The 23,094-nt window shown below is 41.2% G+C and overlaps 1 protein-coding gene across 1 annotated transcript in view; it reads right to left on the bottom strand.

Annotated features, from left to right (window-relative positions):
- The window catches only part of LOC142430157 (vomeronasal type-2 receptor 116-like), a 38,141-nt gene extending 27,138 nt beyond the window's left edge, over positions 1-11,003 (bottom strand). The window contains exons 1-3 of the mRNA XM_075535167.1: positions 10,846-11,003; positions 8,578-8,869; positions 1,115-1,924 (exon numbers count right to left, since the gene is read on the bottom strand). Coding sequence (XP_075391282.1) covers positions 1,115-1,924; positions 8,578-8,869; positions 10,846-11,003 — 1,260 coding nt within the window. The remainder of the gene's footprint in view (positions 1-1,114; positions 1,925-8,577; positions 8,870-10,845) is intronic.
- Positions 11,004-23,094: the final 12,091 nt, after the last annotated feature.

The raw sequence follows: 23,094 nt of genomic DNA, 5'->3' as shown, positions 1-23,094 counted from the left end.
TAAGCAAAGCCGAAGAATTTTGAATACATTTCAATGACGGTACTGGCCAAGAACCTGGAAAATACCATGCAAGGACAAAAGAGCAAACAGTTTTTTTCTCAGAAGAAATACAACCAGGATGCTCCTTCATCTGGACTTGCTGTCAGGAGAGACCAGTCCTTAGAGAAGGACATCATGCTCAGTGAAGTAGCAGGGCATGGAAAGAGAGGAAGACCTCCAACAAGATGAATTGACACAGGAGCGGCACTGATGAGCTCAAACATAAGAATGGCTGTTGGGATGGAACAGCACTGGGCAGTGTTTCATTCTGCTCTACATAGGATTGCTATGAGTTGGAACCACTCAATAGCACCTCACAACCGCAATGGGATTTTCTTGGCTGAAAATTCCAGACTTTATTTAATTTTTAATTGGGTTACTTTTTGATTTTTGAAGCGCCAAACTTTAGGCTAGTAGGTTAGAACAAATCAAGTCATTCCCGCCATTGTTCCCCAGATGCAATAAGTTTAAAATATCCTATAAGATATATTTCTGATGAGTATTTTAGGGATGCTGATGACCAAAACCCTGACCATTGGTGTTCTTTAGGACTCTTGGAGAGCTTCTTCAAATGCACAGAGATGCTTTGATTAAAATCAGTTGACCAGAGATGTATGAATTTATTCCATTGCAATTCTATTCCATTGCTCTCTATGTCATTGTGATAGCAGTACCCGTCCTCTCCCCTAATAACAAACAAACAAACCAACCAACCAACCAACCAACCAACCAACCAACAAACAAACGGAAAGCAAACCCACAGCAATCAGTCAGTTCAGAGTCACAGCAACTACATACGGGGGACAATGCTCTAAATCCGTCTGAGCACAGATAGCCTTATTGTTCCTCAATTATGAACCAATAATGTTTTAACTGCAGTAGCTTTTAAAACGGTTTGATACTTTAGGTATGTTTCAAATAAAAATGTTGTAGTATCTTAGAAAGTATGAGATGTTCCCTATTCTTCGCGATTAGGATAGCTATTAAAGGTCTGAGCACCATTTTATAACGCCATAAAATAATTCTCAGATGCTAACTACACATTAATGTAAATATAATGTAAGAAGAAGCTTACCTGGCTGGGGAGAAACCCTGGGAGCTTAGCTTCACTCAGGGACCCTGTTTCTTCTCCGTCCATAACAATCATTTCATGGAGGGCTTGGGCAACCAGGTGTACAGTGTTGTAGAGATAAACGATGGACTTCTTTCTCCTGATGTCCACGAGAGCCTTAGGCAGAGATGCCAAAGAAGCATTGGGTGGGCATTCAAAATTTTCCCCACAGAAAGTTCCTGGAAAGGAGCAATTGAAGTTTTCGCTCCACAATTTGCCAAGGAAAAAGTCTTCGGGGTACTTGGAAGGGTTCACTGTTCTTAAAAAGTCCCTAAAACCATGAATCTCTGAACACTGCTCTATAAAGACAAGGGACCCGTGCAAAGTATTCAAGAAGAGGCTAAGTGGTAAGCCAATCTCTTCCCTTTGAGAGGTAGTGATCCACAGCTTGTGGGTTGTTAAGTGATACTCTCCTGCAAAGTACAGCGCAGTTGACGTACTTGTGAGACCATAAACAATAACCACATTTGCAGATGAGTCAAATATTCTGAGAAGGAAGGTCAAATCATCTGGCTTGTACATTTCCTTTGTCATAGAAACCTTTTCTATACTTGCCATGCAGACACCTTTGACGACCATTTCTCTTCTAAGGTCCCAAAGAAACTGCTCACCTTTTGCATCATCAGACACTAAAATACTGACCCAGGTCCATTGAAAATGTACCAATAAGGAGACCATCCCGGAAGCCAGACAAGTGTGGCTGGGGGCCATCTGATAGAGGGAGGAAAACTGGTCCTTGTTTCCCAACAAAGGGTCAAAAGAGCCACAGAATACCTGAATGAAAAGAGAGAGATGTTCCATGTAGGTTGTTGAAAGCACAGGTAACAAGAGAATTACAGAAACACAAGGGAGTGCTCCCAGTGTGCAGAGTCCAGCTGTGCTCCACAGGGGTTTCAGAGTGGAGACCTTTGGGGAGAAGTTTGTCAGGGATTGCATCTGCTCAGGGCTTGTGATAGGGAGCCTTTGAGTGGATCCTGACTCCCAGTCCCCCACGAGGACAGAGTGAAACCGCCATGGGGGGGTGGGAGAGGAGGACTCAAGGCTGACTATTGACAGGAGCAGATCTCCAAGTCTCTCTCTCAGGGAGCAGCTGGTGAGTTCCACCTGTGAGCGCTTAACCCGTGCATCACTAAGTTCCTCTAGCTGCCAGTTATATTCCTGAAGGTCACCCAGTGGGTGGGAAGCAATACTCAGAGTCGGATCAAGGGATTTCAAAACTTAACTTTCTTGTGAGTAGCTAAGTCAATTGGGACAAATTAAATAACCTCTTTCATTTTTAAATCTCACATCTCTGAAAAGAGTATGATGGCACACTGTCATTGCCTTCTCATAAGGACGAAACACGTGACTCTTTGTAAAGAATTTTAAGATCTTCAGTTAAAATATGTCAACTTAGACAGATGATCTACATCCACCCCATGCAGCAAAAATAAAAGAGAGAGAGAAGAGGAGAAGGATGAGGAGGAGGACGACTTCAGGTAAGATGATGACCAGGTAAGAGGGTCCTGCTGGGAGCTCTGAGACAATGGCTTAGACTGGGGACCAGCAGGCTGTGTGGAGGATCCAGAGCATATAATTAAGACTCATGGCACACCGGAGCTCTTCTCCGACCTGGGGTTGTCCTTCCTTCCACCTGGACATGTATTCACTGTGAACTGGTACCAGGGCCTCTGTAGCCTGTGGGTCTTGTCCTTCTAGGTTCCTGTCTCAGTCAGGCCTTGCCTGCAGCCAAAGCCCATCCACAGCATGTCCTTCACTCTCCAGTTCCAGCTTCCACGTCTGATTATGGCTCCTGCAGCCAGACCAGAGCCACCCGCTGCCTGCCTGTGGTCCCAACAGACACTGGCCACCAGCCAGCACTACTTCACTCTTATTGAAGACTTACACAGTGTTAGTAAACACAAAACGAAATCAAAGGCATCCAGACTGCAAAGAAGTAAGATACTCTCTGTTTACAGATGATATGATTCGGTATGCAGCAAACCCCAAAGACCTGACAAAACTATTGCTGTAACTAATTGAAAAGGTTGGCAGTGCGCACGGATACATGGTCAATATAACAAAATCAATAGGACTCCTGTACACTATGGAGAAGACTCTGAAAAGGAGAGTAAGGAAATGCTCACAATAGGCTCTAAAAGATAGGACACTTGGCAACAAACCTAGCCAGAGAAGCAAGTCTTCTGCACAGAAAATAGACATCACTACTGTAAGAAACCCAGAGAGAAGTACTGAAATGTGAGAGGGTTCCATGCACGTGGATAGAAAGGCTCGATATTGTAAACATGTGGATCCTGCTGACAGCAGTCTATAAATATAGTGTAATTGTGTTCCAGATCAAAGCATCATTCTCCAAAGAAATTGAAAATAGAATCACCAACTTTATATAGAAAAGAAACAAATCCAGGAGAGGCATAACACTGTTAAAGAAGAAGAAAATTCTCACTTCCTGTCTTCAAAACTTATTACAAGTCACTAGTCAAAAAACCCTGTTTCTGTTACATTGGTAGCCATGTCGACCACTGATGCATCACAGACTTTTCAAAGGTCAAACCACACTACACGCAGAAGAGAGCATCATTCGACAAATGGTGCTAGCAAAATAGAGCACTTTTCGCAAACAGGAAAAAGAAAGAAAGAAATATACAAGAGCCATCTCTCACACTAACTACAAAAATTAGATGGATTAAAAATCCAAAAGTAAACTCTAGAAATATAAGGTAATCAATTAAAAAAAGTGGGTGCGACTAAAACGAAGACCCAAATCCAAGTACAACAGGAAAAATAACAAAAAACAGCGACAACAACAAAACACCCACAAAATTAAAGACAGAAATTTGGGATTTCCTAAAATATGAAATTTGTGTACACCAAAGACTTCAACAAAAGGTCTAAAAGGAACCCACAGATTACGAAAACTTTTTAGACAGGACATTATCATATAAGGGGCAAATCTCAAAATCTAAAGAAACGTGCAATGCCTCAAGAAGAAAAAGGCATGTGATAAACATCTTGCTGGAATATTCTGCACTGAGTCAAAATCCAAGTAACCTCCGGAATGATATCCCTTGCTCCACGTCCTCATCTGCATAAAGTCTGAACTTCTGGCAGTTCCCTGTCAATATACTGCTGTAATGGTTGTTATGTGATCTTCAGGAATATTTTATTGACATGATTTCAGTGATATTGTTCTATAGTGTGAGCATAATGTTGGACCACCTTTCTTTGGAATGGGAACAAATATGGATCTCTTTTAGTTGGATCACCTTTCTTTGGAATGGGAACAAATATGGATCTCTTCTAGTCAGTTGACCAAGTAGCTGTCTTTCAATATTCCAAGAATAGACAAGCAAATGCTTCCAGTGCTTCTTCAGCTCTCTGAAATATTTCAATGGGTATCCCACAATTCTGGAGCCTTGTTTTGGAGGAATGCATTCAGTGCAGTTTGAACTTTTTCCTTCAGCTTCACTGTCTTGCTCACATGCTACTTCCTGATATGGAAGTATGTTCTTTTTGGCACAGTGAATCTGTGTGTTCTTTCCATAGACTTTTGGTGCTTCCTGCACCATTCAATATTTTGCCTACAAAGTCTTTTAAAATTGCAGTTTCACAGATTGCATTTTTTTCTTGAGTTCTCTCCATTTAGGAAAAGCTCAACATGCTCTTTCCTTTTGATTTTCTAATTCCCGGTCCTTGTACATTTCATTAAAATATGATTTTGTCAGCTAGACCCGCCCTTTGTAATTTTCTATTTAGTCCCATGACATCAGGCTGTTTTCATTGGCTTCAGCAACTCTACTATTAGCAGCAAGTTTCAGAGTCTCTTCTGACATTCTCTTTGATATTTCCTTTCTTTCCAGTCTTTTTAATGGCCTATTAATGTCTTCTCGAATGCTGTCCTTGATGTCCGCAAGAGGTTGTTGGTCATTAGTGTTTCATGCATCGGATTTGTTCTTGAGATGTCCTTGAAATTCAGATGACATTGGCTGAAGATGGTATTTTGGCTCTCATGGACTTTTAAATTTTTCTTCAGTTTTATCCTGAACTTACATGTGAGCAGTCTGTGGTCTGATCCACAGTTGGTCCCTGCTCTGGGCTCAACTGCTGATACAGATCTTCTCCTTCGTGTCTCCTCACACATGTTGTACATTTGATGTCTATGCATTTCATCTGGGGAAATCCCTGGGTATAGTTGCTTTATGTCTTGTGGGGAAAAAACAAGCTTTGAACAAGCCTTTGGTTTTTCAAAATTCTACCTACAGTTTCATATCTAAAAAAAATTCCATACTATCCAACTACTGTCCCTTCCTCTTGATTCCCCACTTTTGCATTCCAATCACCAATAACTATCAATGTATCTTGATCGCATGTTTGATCAATGTGTGAGTGAAATTTTTGGCAGAATTCTTCAATCTGTTCAATACATTTTATGGGTGGTGCGTAAATTTGAATAGTAATCCTATTGATTGGTTTCCTTGAAAGTGGATAGATCTGATCTGATCACAGATAGCAATGTCCAATATCAGGAACTTAGCAAGATCATTTCTGACAGCGAATGCTATGAGATTTGCTTCATTGTTTTATCTCTGGCATAGTAAATCATGTAATTCTCTGACTTCAAATAGGCAGTACCACTGTGTGTCAGTTCAATAATGCCTGGGATATTAATCATCTTACGTTTTATTTTTGACCACTTCTAATTTTCCTACCTTCATACTTCACACATTCCTACTTACAATCATTAAAATATTTTTGCAGCTGTGTTTCAGAATTGGTTGACTAGAGAACCAAATGTGTGTGTATGTATATACACGCACACACGCACATATATGAAATCGCTTCATATTAAAGAATAATTGTATACTTAAAAATTCCTGCACAGTCCAAATCAAGTCCATAAGCCTGATATCAGCCCTAAAATTCTATACTAGTCCATATACCCCTCTTCAGAGTCACGTAACATATACAATGATGCAAAATGCAGATGACAGGCCATGAGTGCATAGTCTTGTGGACCCAGTGGCTATGGAAGCATCTTCATGGCCCTGGCAAGTCCCAACAAGACTCCAAGTGGCTTGTCAACAGTAAGGCAAAAGCAGAGAGTGAGAGTTTGTGTGTGGTCCACATCCAGGGAGAAATAGAGAGTGGCTGGCTTCCAGGAGTCATTGATCTCAGTTGTTCATCAATCAAGCTGTGACCTGACTTTCAGGCTGGACTCTGCTCACTTGATCCTATGGTTTCCACGTTGGCACAAAAAACATTAACCATCCCCAGCTGTTTCTCCTGACCTTCAGTTGTGCCCCATCAGCAAATTAAGATCCCAAGACTTCACTTCCATAGGTGTTAGCCTGCTCACATCCCCATGGTCGACTCTCCACTGGGAAATCAGCTCCTCTCCAGTCACATTTCCAGTGCCCTTGAACCTGTGGGCCCCATGTGCCTGCTGTATTGCCATCATTTTCTGCGAACTTTGTTGAGGTCTAAAGTATCAGAAAATGCTTCCAAGCTATGCATAAGGTCTTCAGCATTTTGTTCCTCCGAAGTGGGGAACCAAGGCTGTCTTCTCTGTCAGTTCTTAGTCCGAAGGCTCCCACATAACCTATTTACTTTGAGTGACCCTGCTGGCATTCAAATACCACTGACCTAGCTTCCAGCATCACGGAAACACAGCAGCCACCACAGTTCAAGGAACTCAGAGACAATTCATGGAAATGGATATTAATAGAAGTGAAAAATAGGTATATGCCCATTTACATAAATATAATGATAAACATGAATGCATAATTTTTAACAGGAAGACAACCCGATAGACAATTAACAAATTGACATCTAGGTAGCTAGAAAAACTCACACAGGCATGCTTCATATTACTATAAATTTTAGAAGCTCATATTGAAACAGTGTTAGATACCACTTTACATGACATTGAAAACTAAGTTTAAAAACAAAAAAAATTTAAATGCTAGAGACGATGTGGAGAGATGAAATTTTCACATCCTGCTAATGGACTTGTAAAGCTGTACAACCATTGTGCAAGGTGGTATGAATATTCCTCAAATAAAATGGAATAGATATATTATATGAGCAAGCAATCTCACTCACAAAACCAACTCATCGCAATAGAGTCAATGCTGACACCAGCAACCTTCTTGAACAGACTAGAACTGCTCCTGTGGATTCCCATGACTGTAACTCCTGATGGAGTAGAAAGGCTCATCGCCCTAAATAAATAAGGGGCAGAACGCACACACCAAAGCAAACAAACAAAACCATGCACACTTATGGATCTTGAAATCTAATCCCAAATGCAATGAGTTTGGAAATTAACCAAAATTCCTTCAGGCTAGGAGTGGATAACACATTTTGATACCTACATGTAATGGAATATGTGCATCATTCGAGTGAAAAATGCCAGGAGATTATAATGATAAGATGAGAAAATGGGTTTCACACCAAAAGAGCAAACTTTGATGATGACAGAGGAGCTGGGGGGAGGGACAGTGAAAGTCGGGGAAGGGGAGGAATATCCATAAATACAATTGATTATTTTACACGATATGGATATAGTAAAACCAAAAGATAGGTTAAAAGGGGGCAATTCTGTTTCCTGGCAGCCTAACGTACATGGAATAAAAAAAGTTAACTGTTTAGTCTGTATGGATTAAAATGCATTCCCCAAATGCGTGTTAGGGTCCTGTTTCCAATACCTCTGGATGAAATCACTTATAGAAATAGGATTACCTTTGTTACATTACTGAGGTCATATCTGTAGATGTGCCCTCATTTTTGAGTCCTGTAAGGAACATCACAAACACATATTAGCAAACACAAATGGGGGATTTTATGTCATTGTGAAGATTGCCAAGGAAACGAGTAACCGAAGAAGAAAAGAGAAAATTTCCCCCAGAGCTGGCACAGAGCAAGGTGCTCTCTCGAGTCAGCATGCTGAATGCAGACGGCTAGTCTTTACTGTGAGAAACAAATATCTATTCTTGAAAACCATGGCCTTGCAGAGTATGTTACAGCAGCTCCAGGGAGCAAAGACAATGTTCAAATGCTATCAACATGCCTTCACATCGAATTGCTTAATATGGAAGGTAAAATTAATAATAGTTAGTTTCCAAAATTCAAGGAAAAATATCATTACAAGCTCTTCCACAACCTTTGAGAAGGCTTTATGTTTGCTAATTGCAGAATATTTCCTACCTGTGGGGAGTATTTGAGGATCTGAATTTGTAGAATTAACTTTGAAATAGGTCTTAAATCAACAATAATATCTGGATGATTCATTTCCTTTCCAGTTTCTGAGCCCAAATAACAAATCCAACATATTCTGGAACAATCTGCAGTAGCTCAGTCCTTTTTGCCTTTGAAGTGGAGGAAAAACTGCACTGTAAAAGGAAAATTTCATCCACCAAGGACCATACCTGTGGTGTCCTGTAGAGCTCCAGCAGGGCCCCAGTCTGCATTGAGAACTCAGAGGTGAGAGCGACAGTCACAGCCATGCTCTTTGTGTGTTTCTGGCAGGTGTAATTAGGTATGGGGGACCCACCTTCTGAGAGCCAATCCAGGGTGCTCTTTAGGGTGCTAACATCGCTGGGATAAGCGTTGTAGAGCCGGAAACCCAGGGACATGTTGGGTAGCAGGTGGGGACTCCTATTAATCTCCTCGATGGCAAAAAGAAAGCCCAGCACATAACTATAGCCTCTGTCATTAAACCTGTACAAGGCCAAGAGAGAAATAACTTTGAGGAGAGAAATCAAACTGTACACTTCAATTTGTACACATGCCTCCCTTTTTGGTGCTGCACAGATATTGCATATTTGACAAATTGAAGGTTTGTGCAAACCTCACACTGAACAATTCTGTGTGCACCAATTTTCCAATAACTTGTTACAATCGTGTCTCTGTAGCACATTTTGGTAACTCTCAACAACCTTATGGCTCTTTCTTATGCAACAGAAGGCTGATGTCAATACAACTTTCGTATGTTGTGCGAAGTAGAAACCTGAGTGTGACTCATTTTATCGAACTGCTCTGTAACCGAACATGCAGTGTCTCCAAAGTATGCCACCCCAAGCCAAGGATAGAATCTGGGGCGTTTTGGCCCCCACATTAATTCAGTGCAAATTAATTGTTGCCACTGACAGTTTGAGATCCCTTAACAGGAAATAACTCCAGCATATATGTTGTCATATGTCAAACTGTGATTCATGAATGACCCCAACACACAGTAGGTTAAGGTTATGGAAAGGTCCAGTTAGACAAAGCAAACAATTGTGGTGCACTCCATGAAGCCAGGCAGGGGAGGAAACCAAGTAAGGAAAGCTTGGAATAAGACAATTCGACAATACAGTGGTATCTTCAGAACGTTCCTGCGTAAAAATGTACACCATCATACACCATTTCAACACGTTCTACACATACTGCAATGTGACACAACTTACACCCAACAATTCTCACTTTTGGTTTGATAATTTGATGGAATATCTCCCAGCTACCTGCACAGAACATCTATTCCACATGAGTTTATGTGAAGTTTACTTTGAGCAAAAAAATTCTGTTCCCGAGTATTAAAAACAATTCTAAACCTTTGGAATTTCTGAAGCAATATTCTTATCTTGGGCAGATTCTAACAGTGAGGGAAGAAAGTATGCATTTTGTGAGACAACATTGCCCAGCATGTTAACTTTCTGTCATGGATGAATCAGGAAGTTTTAGAAACAGAAATGGCCTCTGAAAGCATGCAGAGGAGCAACTCGGATGGGCCCAGTGAGCTGCCCTTTCTTATGCTTTCAAATTCCTGACAACTCTCAATGGTCCCGCTGAGAAGGGACTTTAATATTGTTCTCTCTACAAGGCACATTATCACAAGCTTGCAATTTAGTTGTTCTATTTCTCATGAAATTTTCCTTCAACACTAAATCCAGCCTAATGTTTTTAACTCAGCATGTCTATCATCTCTCGCCTCCGGAGACAGGAACAAGATGAATTTGGGTTCCTTTGTGGGGAAGGGATGGTCCCTGCGTGACAGAGTTTCCTTTAGGCTACAAAATTCAGTGAGAGGTTCAAACTAACCCAACAGTGGCCTGGCAGGAAGGGCTAGTTATTTGCTTCTGCAGAGAGTACCACTAAGAAACCGTCAAGAGATCGTTCTCTGCTGTAACACAATTGGCCACCAATTTCATAATCAACTCTGAGGCAATGATTTGGGATTTTGCCAGGGAGGTTTCATGACATTGCCCATAGAATGTGGCAACATAAGCTTTCCTGAAGATAATTGATGAGAGGGATGATTATAAGCCAGAGGAAATTAAAGAGTGTTTATTCTCTTTTTCACTTGGAAGAAAAATATACCAGAAGGGAAAAAGAAAGGAAGGCAGAGTACTGTTGATTAAAGAACAAGAACACCAATAACAAAAGAAGATCAGGGTTGGTGAAGTGGAGGGTGAGTGAAAATCCAAGAAACCCTTTAGACAGTGGCTGCAACAATGGGCACAGGCCTAGCATGGAGCACGAAGATGGTGCAGGTCTGAATAGTGCTTTACTCTGCTTCAGAGAAGGTCACCATGAATCAGAGCAGACTTAAAGGCAATGGGGAGAATCTCTAAACAGTTTCCATATTTCTCTCTTCTCATTCACAAAATCACACTCTCAGACATACACAAACACAGACACATACACACAGGACTTACCAGTTAATTTTCATTTCTTTTGGACGGGTCATGAAAAATTTGTGGTGTAGGTCTGAGTCGTGTGCGACCTTGTAAAGGGGGAAAAAGCCTCCAAGCACCAGGTCCCCATCCCTGTAGATACTGGACTGTGTGAAATCTTGACATTCGGAAAGATTCATCGCGAGCACTGGAGTGGGAAGCTGCCAGAAGAGAGGCAGCAGGAGCAGAGAAAGCATCCCACCTGTGACTCAACAGCCTCACATATTTCCCTGACTCCCTGAACAGGAGGAAGAATTGGATGTTGAATGGAAAAGTAGCCTTATGCCAGAAAATGCCACATTTATGGAGGGCACAGATGTGTGAGATTTCTCTCTGTCTCTGGCCTCTGGAACAACACAGGGACTTTCAACAGGAAGGCAGTGCTGGAGGCAAAGAGGAACTCCACATGTATATAGATCTGCCCTCAATGCCACTGTGGACTACAGGGACTCACTCTGCTCTTCCCCTGACGTCGTCAGTGCAGCCCCATCTGTTCACTTCTGTAGATAAAATCCCTTCAGGCTTTGCCTGCCCTGGGGCTCCACACCTGAGACACAGACCAAAATGAAAACACAGGTAAAAAACATGTTTTCAACCGCTCAACTTAATTGCACAAGTGTATTGCCTTGGGCACTGTATTCTTTGAAGAATCCCAATGGAATCACACTGATAGCAGGAACTTTTTTTGTGGACTAGGCTAGAAACTTGGGGACAAGGAGTTTTTGTGAAAGCAGAAGGACCATCTAAGGAGAGAATGGCAAGGAAGGTCAGACTCACGGAATGTCAGCATCTGGGTAATTGAATTATATATGGAGACATTGTTGGGTTAATATGTGTTTTCCTGTGTATATGTTCTCAACAACAACAACAACAACAAAAAATAAAACCATTTAAATAGAAAGACATGTAGGGGTCATTTCTGCCAGCCTGTGATCCAAGAATTTCATGACAAATCTCTGGAAATACCTCCTCCTGGTTCCGCTACTTCCTCTTGAGTTACGCAGATTTCACTTCAATGGGCGCACTTGTGTGGATTCAGAATAGCCAGGGTGCAGTCAAAGGTCCCCTAGAGTTTCTTTCTGGTGCTGGGGAGTATTGTACTGCAGTAACTAGAGTTATCACAGGATGTGCTTTATCATTTCTATCAGAACACAGATGAGCCCTGCCTCCAGCCCCTCCCTTAGGTCTATGGAACATGGTCAGAAGAATGGATTTTGTGATCACACAGGAAAGGAACATTCTTTATCCTACTTTACATCACTTTGGTAATTGGTGAACTAAAGTAAATTATATCCATATGAATATATTTCTAGTGTATATTCCCTCAGAGGACCTATCTAGTGCAAGGAGGTAAAGCTCGGCCCCTATTCCAATGGTAAGCATTACAAATAATCAAGCAGCACCTCAGAAGAAAGGGCTGATGATCACAATCACTGAGAACCCTTTGGTGCAATAGCAAAGAAATTTTACTGGATGAATTTCAGATAAAAATGTCACAAGCAACCATGCTCTCTCTGATGCCAAAAACTTACTAGAACCTGTGCACCTCTTATCTAGGCATAGCCCATGACGGCAATAGGTGGGGCACTGGCAGATCCTGCCCATCCTTCATGCACCCCTCCAAGTCACCCTCAGATACCAAAAGACCCTTATAATATTAGCTTCTCATAGCTCCTGTCCCCAGAACTCGAGGTCTGGAATGAGAACTCAGTATTCATTCCATTTATGTCCATTCTCATAATGAGTTTAATGCCAGGTGCCCTTTGCTGAGATAAGTCAAAGCTAGTGGCATGACTGGGATATGTAGGCTGGGGAATTAAAGAGTCATGCTTGACATGGAGTAGGGTGTTTGGATGATACAGTTGTTAAGCACTTTGCAGCTAACCAAGAGGAAGTCTGGTGGCTTAAACACACCAGCTGCTCCTTGGAAGAAAGACTTGCTGATGTGTTTCCATTGTTTTAAGCCTTGTCAACCTGATGGAAGGCTCTACCCTGTCCTGTAATGTCATGATGAGTCAGAATGAACTGAATGGCAATGGGTTTATTTATTATTGTTTTTACTTATTCCCTGTCTACGATGTTTTATGGTTTTGAATTAGGCAAGGTTCATATTTCAGAAAATCAACTGCATATCCGGTAGTTTAAACACTTCAACAAACCAGTCAATACTTTACCTCCCCTCCTTTCCTGGTTTCTCTTCTCGCAATGTGGACTAATATATTTATCCTATCATGCAAATTACCACCAGGGAACAGTCTACCATCTGGTTTTATCTTCCCTCCCTTGTTTTCTGCACTTTGAAGACTACAGTCTCTTCCTTTTGGTAAGGAAGTCTTTGCTTTGAGGTTTCTATGAAACTGTGTTGTCCTATAATATTTGTCCTTTTGTGATTGGATATTTTTCTTTACATCATTTATGAAGAAAACTGAAAGTACCATGAACTGCCAAAATATAAACCAATCTCTCTTGGAAGAGGTAAGGCCAGAATGCTTCATAGAGGCAAGGAGGAAAAGACTTCCTCTCATGTCTTTGGACATGTTGTTAGCATAGAACTGTCCTTGGAGAAGGACATCATGTTTCAATGGAGGGGTTGCAAAGAGAAGGAAGGCTCTCAAGCAGGTGGACTGACACCGTGGCTGCAATAATGCACTTAAGCATAGGGACAATGTGGAGGGTGCTGCAGGAATGGCAGAGTTTCATTCTGTTGTGCAGAGGATCAAATCAACTTGAATAGATTTGAAAAAATTTGATAGCACCTAAAAAACCCAAAATAATCACATCGAATTGTGTTCTTAAGGTCTATTTATGCCATGAGGTTCCTCTTGTTTCTTCCAAATTTTATTAGTCCTCCTGAGGATGCCATTGTGTGTATGTACCAAAATTTTAAAATCTAGTCTTCAAGTGAGGAGATATTAGGTTGTTTCCATCTTCTTGCCATTGTGAGCAGCGTGTGGATGAACAAGGATATGCGTATATCTGTTCTTGTTATGACTAGCACCATCTTCATGGGTTCACAACCACCGAAAAAGTGTCCCCTGAGAGGACCATCCAACTTGCCCTCCAAAGAACAGAATACTGGTTGGCTATGCAAAGAGTGAAGCAACAGGAGTATATTTAGCAGTAGGCTCATCCCATAGGGCAATTAGCTGCAAGAAGTTTGAAGAACCATTCCTATGAGATTCCCAGAGAGAACCCAGTGCTCTTTGACCTTCTGCAAAATGGTACCAGGATCCTCTAAAACAATGCAATGCAAACCGCAATCATTCCCAACGACCTCAACAACAACAACAACAACAACAACAAAAGCCCCAGGAAAAATAAAAGGCAATGTCAGAAGATGTCCTGAACCTAACAGAGCACTTAGAAAAAGCAGACATTGATCTGCCACAGAAAGAAAATTTCAGAATGCTGCTTGGAGTCATACAGGATATAATGAAAACAATAGAAAAAGATTGAAATTATAGAGGAAATAATGACCACACACCAAAGGGAAATACAAGAGCTCAGGAATGAGATAAGAAAAACCAGTAGCAGACTCATGGATTTTGAAAACCAACTGGAGGAGGCAGAGAACCACACAAGTGACCTAGAGGACAGCCAAGCAGACTTTAGAAAACTTGAACAAAAGTCTAATAAGATCATCAAATAAGCCTTAGAAAACCTAAGAGCTGTATCTGATACTATGAAGAGGAACACCATTAGAACAATTGGATTACCTGAGGGAGACACATCTCAGAAGTCATCTGCAACTATAGTGAGAGAATTTGTGGAGGAAAACGTTCCCAGTTTAATGAATGAAAACTAGACAACCATTCATAAGGCTGAAAGAACATCTGCTAGACTGAATCCCAAGAAGAAGTCACTAAGGCACATAATAGTTAAACTCTCCACCTTCGAGGAAAAGGAGAAAATCATGAGAGCAGCTAGGGAAAAATAAGCAATCATATATAAAGGTTCCCAAATAAGAATATTCTCAGACCTATCAGCATACACTATGAAGAAGAGGAGAAAGTGCGGTAACATATTCCAAAAATTGGGAAAAAAATAGCAGAAACCCAAGAATACTCTATCTATTGAAATTACCTGTCAAGATTGATGAAGAAGTAAGAGTCTTTCCAGACAAGGAAAAACCAAAGAACATGTTAAAAGAAACCCAGCCCTACAAAAGATCCTTGTTTACCCAGTAGGGAACAGAAGAATAGCATTCACTGAGCAAAAATTAGAGACTGCCACATAGAACAGACCCATCTAAAGTGCAACAAAGAGAAAACAGCTCCCACAAAAGCATTGGCTTAAGAGGGGAATGAAGACAAGAATGAACCACACAAATGTACATGCACAATACACTTATAAGAAAGGGAGATAGGAAAACACCCAATACAAAAGGAATAAGATGACATCACAGAGTCCACCGATGGAGGCAATAACCCTGAATATCAATGGACTGAATTCGGCATTAAAAGACTGAGGCTAGCAGAAAAAGCAGCCCATCAATCTCCTGCCTACAGAAAGCACATCTCAAGATTACACACAAATAGTCTGAGAATCAAATGCTGGAGGAAAACATAGCCAGCAAACAGCAATTAAAAAACAAACAAACCAGGGGTTGCAATCCTCATTTTAGATAGAATTGACCTCAAAGTACAAACCACGAAAAAGGCATAGAAAGGGTCACTGTATAATGCACAAGGGAACTTATGACAAAGAACCACTAAGCATTTTAAACATATATTCCTCAAATAAGACAACTGCTGAATATCATCAACCAAATGCTCGAAAAGATGAAAAAGAAATCACAGGCTCTACAATTATACTAGGTGACTTCAATACACCTACTGAGAAAGATACACCTTTAGTTCATTCTCTGAGAAAGATAGATCACAGGGAAAGGAACTCAACAAGGAGGTTACAGATATGAACACTACAATTAGACAATTTGACCTGATAGATATTTACAGAGTTCTTCACCCAAAATACATAATAATCACATTCTTTTCAAGCCCACATGGCACATATTTAAAGATAGACCGCATGCTGGGGAATAAGTCAAATCAGCATACAGGCCTCTCTCTCTCTGAACGCTCAAAGAAAAGGCTTGAAATCAACAAAAGGAAGATGAAGAAAACAAGGGCAAACAATTGCAGGATGAATAACTATTGTAAAAGAGAATTTTCTCTCTTTTGAGTACTGGCCCAGTTAAGAGATCAAATTAGGAAATTTGTAGAAACCAAGGAGAATGAGAACACAATGTACCAAAACTTGTGGGACACAGCAATAGGTCGGGAAAAAACAAAATGCTGCTAAAAGTTGGTTCTTTGAGAGAATAAAGAGAATCAACAGACCGCTGTCAAACCTAACCCAAGAAAGGAAGGAACAAGGATGAGGGATGAAAGAGGGAACATTGCAAAGGACACTAATGAAATGAAAAGGATAATTGCACAGTACTACAATGGATTGTACACCACTGAATCCAACAACTTTGATGACATGGAGAAATTCTGAGGAAAAAATATCCCTCCCTGGACTATCGCTGATGGACATCAAGAATCTCAACAGACCTATAGGAATAGAAGAAATAGACAGGGTTATCAAGGGATTACCAACAAAAACACTCCCCTGGACCAGATGGTTTCAGAGGATAATTCTACCAAGCATTCAGGGAAGAACTGACATCCATCCTACATAAACACTTCCAGAACATAGAAAAAAGATGGAAATCTCCTGAACTTTTTATTATTAGTACAAATCATTTTAGTGGGGCATCATAGAACCCTTATCACAATCCATCCATCCATCCATCCATCCATCCATCCATCCATCCATCCATCCATCTCTCCATCCATCCATTATGTCAAGAACATTTGTACATATGTTGCCATCAACATTTTCAAAGCACTTTTTGTCTACTTGAGCCCTTGATATCTGCTCCTCATATTTCCCACTCCCTTCCCCACTCTTCCTCCCTCATGAACACTTTTTAATTTATAATTTTTTTTCATGTCGTGTCCTGTCCGATGTCTCCCTTTACCCCCTTGTCTGTTGTCCACCCCCCTGAGAGGGGTTTATAGTAGATCACTGTGATGTGTTCCTCCTTTCTTCCCCCACTTTCCCCTTACACCCCTGGCATCGCTACTCTCAATATTGGTCCCAATGAGTTTATCGTCCTGGATTCACTGTGTTTCCAGATCTTATGTGTACCCATGTACATGCTCTGGTCTAGCCAGATTTGTAAGGTAAAATTAGGGTGATGATAGTGGAGGGTGGGGAGGGAGCAAGCATTAAAGAACCAGAGGAAGGCTCCATGTTTAATCAACGCTATACTGCACCCTGACTGGCCCGTCTTCTCCCCACTACCCTTCAGTATGGGAATGTCCAATTGCCTAAAGATTGGCTTTGGACCTCCACTATGCACTCCCCACTCATTCACATTATGATTTTTTGCTCTGGGTCTTTGATGCCTGATACCTGTTCCTGTCAACACTTCATGATCACACACGCTGGTGTTCTTCTTCCATATTGGTTTTGTTGCTTCTCAGCTAGATGGTCGCTTGTTTATCTTCAAGCCTTTAAGACCCCAGATGCTCTATCCATTGATAGCCTGGCACTATCAGCTTTCTTCACCACATTTGCTTATGCACCTGCTTTGACTCCAGCGATTTTGTTGAACTCCAGAACTCTTTCTATGAAGCTAGTATAACTCTGATACAGAAACTGAGCAAGGATCCCACAAGAATGGAGAACTGAAGATCAATATCCCTAAGGAACACTGATGCAAAAATCCTTTACAAAACACTGGTCATTAGAATACAAAAGTATATAAAACAAATAACTCTCCATGACCAAGTGGGATTCATACCTGAGATACAAGGATGACTCAACATACGAAAGACCAGTAGTATCATTCACCACATTGACATGGAAAAAACTATAAGAAGCACATGGTAGTATCAATAGTTGCAGAAAAATGCATTTGACAATATCCAAAAGCAACTTTTGTTTAAGACACCCAAGAAGATAAGAATGGAAGGAAAATTTCTCAATATAATACAAGCTATATATGAAAACCCCACAGCCAACGTGGTCATTAATGGCGAAAAGACAAAAATAATCCCACTTAAAAAGGAGACCAGGAAAGGAGGACCTTTGTCCCATGTTATTTTACATCGTACTGGAGGTGTTAGCTAACAGCATAAGGGAAAGAAAAGACATCAAAGACATTTGCCTGGGGAATAGCGAGGTCACACTATTATTATTCGCAGATAATATGATTTTATATATGGAAAAAAACAAAAGCTCCACAAGGGGAGTACTGGAAGCATAGAGTTTGGCAGAGGGGCAGCATACAATATTAAAACACTATAAGTCTATCAGGCTGCTATACACATCAGACATTACCACAGAAGAGGAGATAAAAAAAGGTGGTACCCTTCACAATAGCCAAACACAAATTGAAATATCTAGGATATACCTGACTAAAAAGAAACCCCAAAAGATTTGTATGAAGACAACTACAGACCACTATTACAAGAAACCAAGCGTGATTTCAACAAATGGAAGAATATCCATGCTTTTGGATTGGAAGACTCCATATAGTAAAGATGTCAGTTCTTCCCCAGATATTTTATAAATTTCATGCAATCCTGATACAATCACCATCACCTTTCTTCAAAGAATTGGAAAAAATGATTACCAACCTTATATGGAAAGGAAAAAGCCCAGAATTAGTAGAGTACTCAAGAAGAAGGACAGAGTGGGAGGGTTTGCTTTAACTCACTTTAGCACATATTATAGAGGCACAGTGGTCAAAACCGCATAATATTGGGATAATGACATACTCAAACCAATGGAAAAGAACTGAAAACCCAGGAATAAAATCATCAGTATACAGGCAACTGATTTTATATAAGGGCCAGAAAAAAATCAAATGGTAAGCGGATGTCCACTTCAACAAGTGGTGTTGGGAAAAATAGTTATCTACCTGCAGACAAATGAAGCAAAACCCTATCTCACTCCATGCACACGAATAAGCTCAAGGTGGATCACAGACCTCTAGGTAAAACCCCATAATATTAGGGCCATCAATGACAGAATTGGGGCAAACCTGCAAACTTTGGCACGGGGAAAACATAGGCTATCAGAAATACAGAAGGACACAAATACAGATGAGTCACAAATTGACAAGTGGGATACACTGGAGATAAAACATCAGTGCACATTGAAAGAATGCACCAAGAGAATAATAGAGACTGTGGACTGGGAGAACATCTTTAGCAATGATATATTAAAAGTCTTATGACTAAATCCAACAATACTCTGCTAGCTTCCAAAAAAGAAAAAAAAAACTGATTGCCTACTGAGGAATTGGCAAAGGACCTAAACAGAAGTTTCACAAGGGCAGAAATCCAAATGACCACTAAACACATGGCAAAATGTTAGCCATAAGAGAATCATTAGCTGATCATTAGCCATAATAGAAATGCAAATTAGAACAATTACTAGATACCACAGAGCATGCTCAGATATAGCCCAATTCAAACAATCAGAAAGCAACAAGTGTTGGAGGGGCTGTGGTGAGATAGGAACTCACCTCCATTGCTGCTGGACAAGTAGGTATGTACAACCACTATGGAAATTTATTTGGCTATTCTAAAACTGGTGGAAATTGAGCTCCTATACGACCCAGCAATCCCCTGACTGGGCGTATACCCAGAAGAGGCGAGAAACATACCACGGTCTGATATCTCTGCTCCAATGTTCATCATGGCACAGTGCATAATTGTAAGGAGTTGGAAACAACCCTAATTTCCGTCAACGGATGAATGGATTAAAATACTGTGGTACAGACATACAATGGAGTACTATGCATCCTTAAAAAGCAGTGCTGAATGCATGAAGCACTTATGCTAAGTGAAGTAAGCCAAACACAAAAGGATAAGTACAACATGAGTCCAGTGAGGTAAGCTTAAAAATGGGAAGGGGACACAGGGAAAAAGCTAGTGTATACAAATATTCCTGAGGTGAGGCCCAGGTAGCATGGCAGGGGCCAGATCAAATCCAGGGATACATATGGTATCCAACTATAAAGCTGGGGGGAGGGGAAAGGCAATAAAAGACATGGGTAGCGGGAGAACAAATTACTAACCCACCCAATGGGAGGGTTCTGTTTATATCTTCACAGGGAAAGACCAGACTTCAACTTGGTACTCTCTGACTTGAATATAACGTAGCAGAACAAAGCAGGGAACCAATAGAGAGGTCTGATGGGCCTACCCCACTCACAATTACATGGACAGCCCCTCTTCCGCACAGAAGAATTCACTTTAGAGGACAGCAGTGAAGCTACAGCTCAGGAAGAGGGACATGTCTGATCAGAGCACATGGGAGTCAATGAAGAGAGAGGAAGAGTGAGTGGAACACTTCTTGGCCCACCAAGGGACCAGGATGATATTCCTACTCAGAGCAGCCAATACACAGAGAGGACCACAGGCCTGGCCACTCTATGAGACATGACATCCCTCACTGACCCATAGCGATTCGGGGCACGACACTGGAGACACACTTTGGGAATTGCACCCAATCTGACCCCACCACACCGAGGCGAAACACTAAGGGGGTGCAACAGAACAGCAAGAGGAGCAAAGCAACCAAGCCCCTAGGAAATACCAAAAATAGATTGTGGGGCTAGGGTGTGGCACCCATTCAGACTCCACCAGAAAACATTCCTAAAGGTCAACAAACAGACCTTGAATTATTTATTGACTTTTGTTTTCGCCATTGGCTTTTTTTGTTTTTTTGGTTGTTGTTATTATTTTCTTATCTCTTGTTGCTTTGTTATGCTCTGTCTTGTGTTTTCACATGTTGATATTTCTGCATGTCCATCTACATAAGATACGTGGGATAAACAAGCAGGAGGAGAAAACAACAGACAATGGTTCTGGGGTAGGGGACATGGGAGAGAGCGAGGAGGTAGAAAGGAAGTGAGTGTTAACAGTCCCAGGGACAAGGGAACAACAAGTGACTGAAAATCAATGGCAAGGAGGTTATAGGAGGTCTGTTAGGTTTTGATGAAGGGCAATGTAACCAAGAGGAATTACTGAAACCCAAATGAAAGCTGAACATGCTAGTGGGACAAGAGGAAAAGAAAGGAAATAGAGGAAATAACTAGGAGGCAAAGAGTATTTAAAGAGGTCTAAATACAAGCATTTACATATGTATATTTATATATGATGATGGAGAAATAGATCTATGTGGATATATTTATAGGTTTAGTATTAAGGTAGCAGGTGGACATTGGGCCTCTACTCAAGTAATCCCTCAACGCAAGAACACTTGGTTCTATTAACTTGACATTCCCGACACGATCACTGAAGACAAAATGGGTGCATTATCAAATGTAATGTAGAAAGTTAGTGGTGCCTGGCTATCAAAAGATGTAGTCTCTGTGGTCTTAAAGGCTTGAAGATACACAAGTGGCCATCTAGCTGAGAAACAGCATAGCCCACATGGAAGAAGCACACCAGCCTGTGTGATCATGAGGCGTCAGATACAATCACGTATCAGGCATCAAAGAACAAAAAGTCATATCATTGTGGGTGAGGGGGACTATGGAGTGGAGACATAAAGCCCATATGTAGGCAATGAAACATCCCCATACAGAAGGGTTACAGGGAGGAGATGAGCCAGCCAGGGTACAGTGCAGAACCAATGAAATGTACAACTTTCCTCTATTTTTTAATGCTTCCTCCCTCCCACTATCATGATCCCAATTCTACCATACAGATGCGGCTAGACCAGAGGATGTCCATTTTTACAGATAAGAGCAAGAAACAAGGAGTCCAGGACAGATAAACCTGTGAGGACCAATAAGGGGAGTAGCTATAGCAGGAGGGTAAGGGAAAGTTCGGGGAGGGGGAGGCAGAAAGGGGGGACTGATGACAGTGATCTACATATAACCCCCGCCCTGGGGGATGGCCTACAGAAAAGTGGGTGAAGGGACATATTGTTCATTGTAGAACATGAAAAAATAATAATAATTTATAAATTATCAAGGGTTTGTGAGGGAGAGAGGGTGGGGGAGGGAGTGGAAAAATTAGGAGCTGATATCAAGGGCTCAAGTCAAAAAATGTTTTGAGAATGATGATGGCAACTAATGCACCAATGTGCTTGACACAATGGATGAATGTATAGATTGTGATGAGTTGTATGCACTCCCAATAAAATGATTTAAAAAATAAATTATATTATTTAACTCCGAACTTATTTACTTTGAAATTGCTGTGTAATGTTTTATATAAAAAGGCAAGGTTGGGGTAAAAACTTTGTGGTCCAGAATGGATTAACAATTTTTCGGTTATTTATTATGGGAAAAATTGATTCAGAGTTCAACTGCATCACATCTCTATGCTCCTTCAAGAATGGATTAGTGTCGTGGTCTGGGGTTCTACTGTACATACTGTGGTAGTTATATAATCTGGTGTCAATTTGAGAGGATTACAAGTGAAGGGGTGAAGTCTGGCATTTCAATCAAGATATAGCCAATGAGGCCTCAATGTGGGCATGACCTGAGAATTCTGGGAATTCTGGTATTTCCACCTTGGAAACCAGAGAGACTCTCTCTGCTCACTTCCTGTGAGACATTCCTGAGGAGTGGCCATGTGGACCTACCCTGATGCCACCCTGGGTGCTGGAGAAGCCATGTGGAGACTCCTGCCAGCACAGATTTTTGTAAAGCCACCGGACCCAAAGACTTTGTACCTACTGGCCTGTGATCATCCTGCACTCAGCGTCATTGCATGTGTTTCATGAGTCTGAAGAGGACTTTATAGATTGGTATTGGACATATGGGCTAATATCAGACTTATGGACCTGGACTGGGTAGGGATGCTTTCTGGATATACATTTACTCTTTGATATCAAGTTCTCTCTTACATATATATGAGTGTCCTGGAATTGTTTCTCTAGTTAACCCAGACTAACACACAAACATTCCTGGGGTGAGATTCAGGTACTATGGCATGGGCCAGACTCAAACCGGGGATACCTATGACAGCCAACTAACAGAGAGGGGGAAAGAAAGAGGGGGAAAAAGACATGGATAGTGGGGCAACAAGACACAGACCCACCCAAGGGGAGGGTTTATATATCCATAGGAGAGGACTTCAACCCAGTGTGCCAAGACTTAAATGCAACATACCAGCATGAAACAGGGAACCAATAGAGAGGTCTGCAGGG

The sequence above is a fragment of the Tenrec ecaudatus genome, chromosome 1, assembly GCF_050624435.1.
Source record: "Tenrec ecaudatus isolate mTenEca1 chromosome 1, mTenEca1.hap1, whole genome shotgun sequence".
Taxonomy (NCBI): domain Eukaryota; kingdom Metazoa; phylum Chordata; class Mammalia; order Afrosoricida; family Tenrecidae; genus Tenrec; species Tenrec ecaudatus.
The sequence above is the reverse complement of the archived record's forward strand: the minus strand, read 5'-3'. Positions and strand labels throughout refer to the sequence as shown.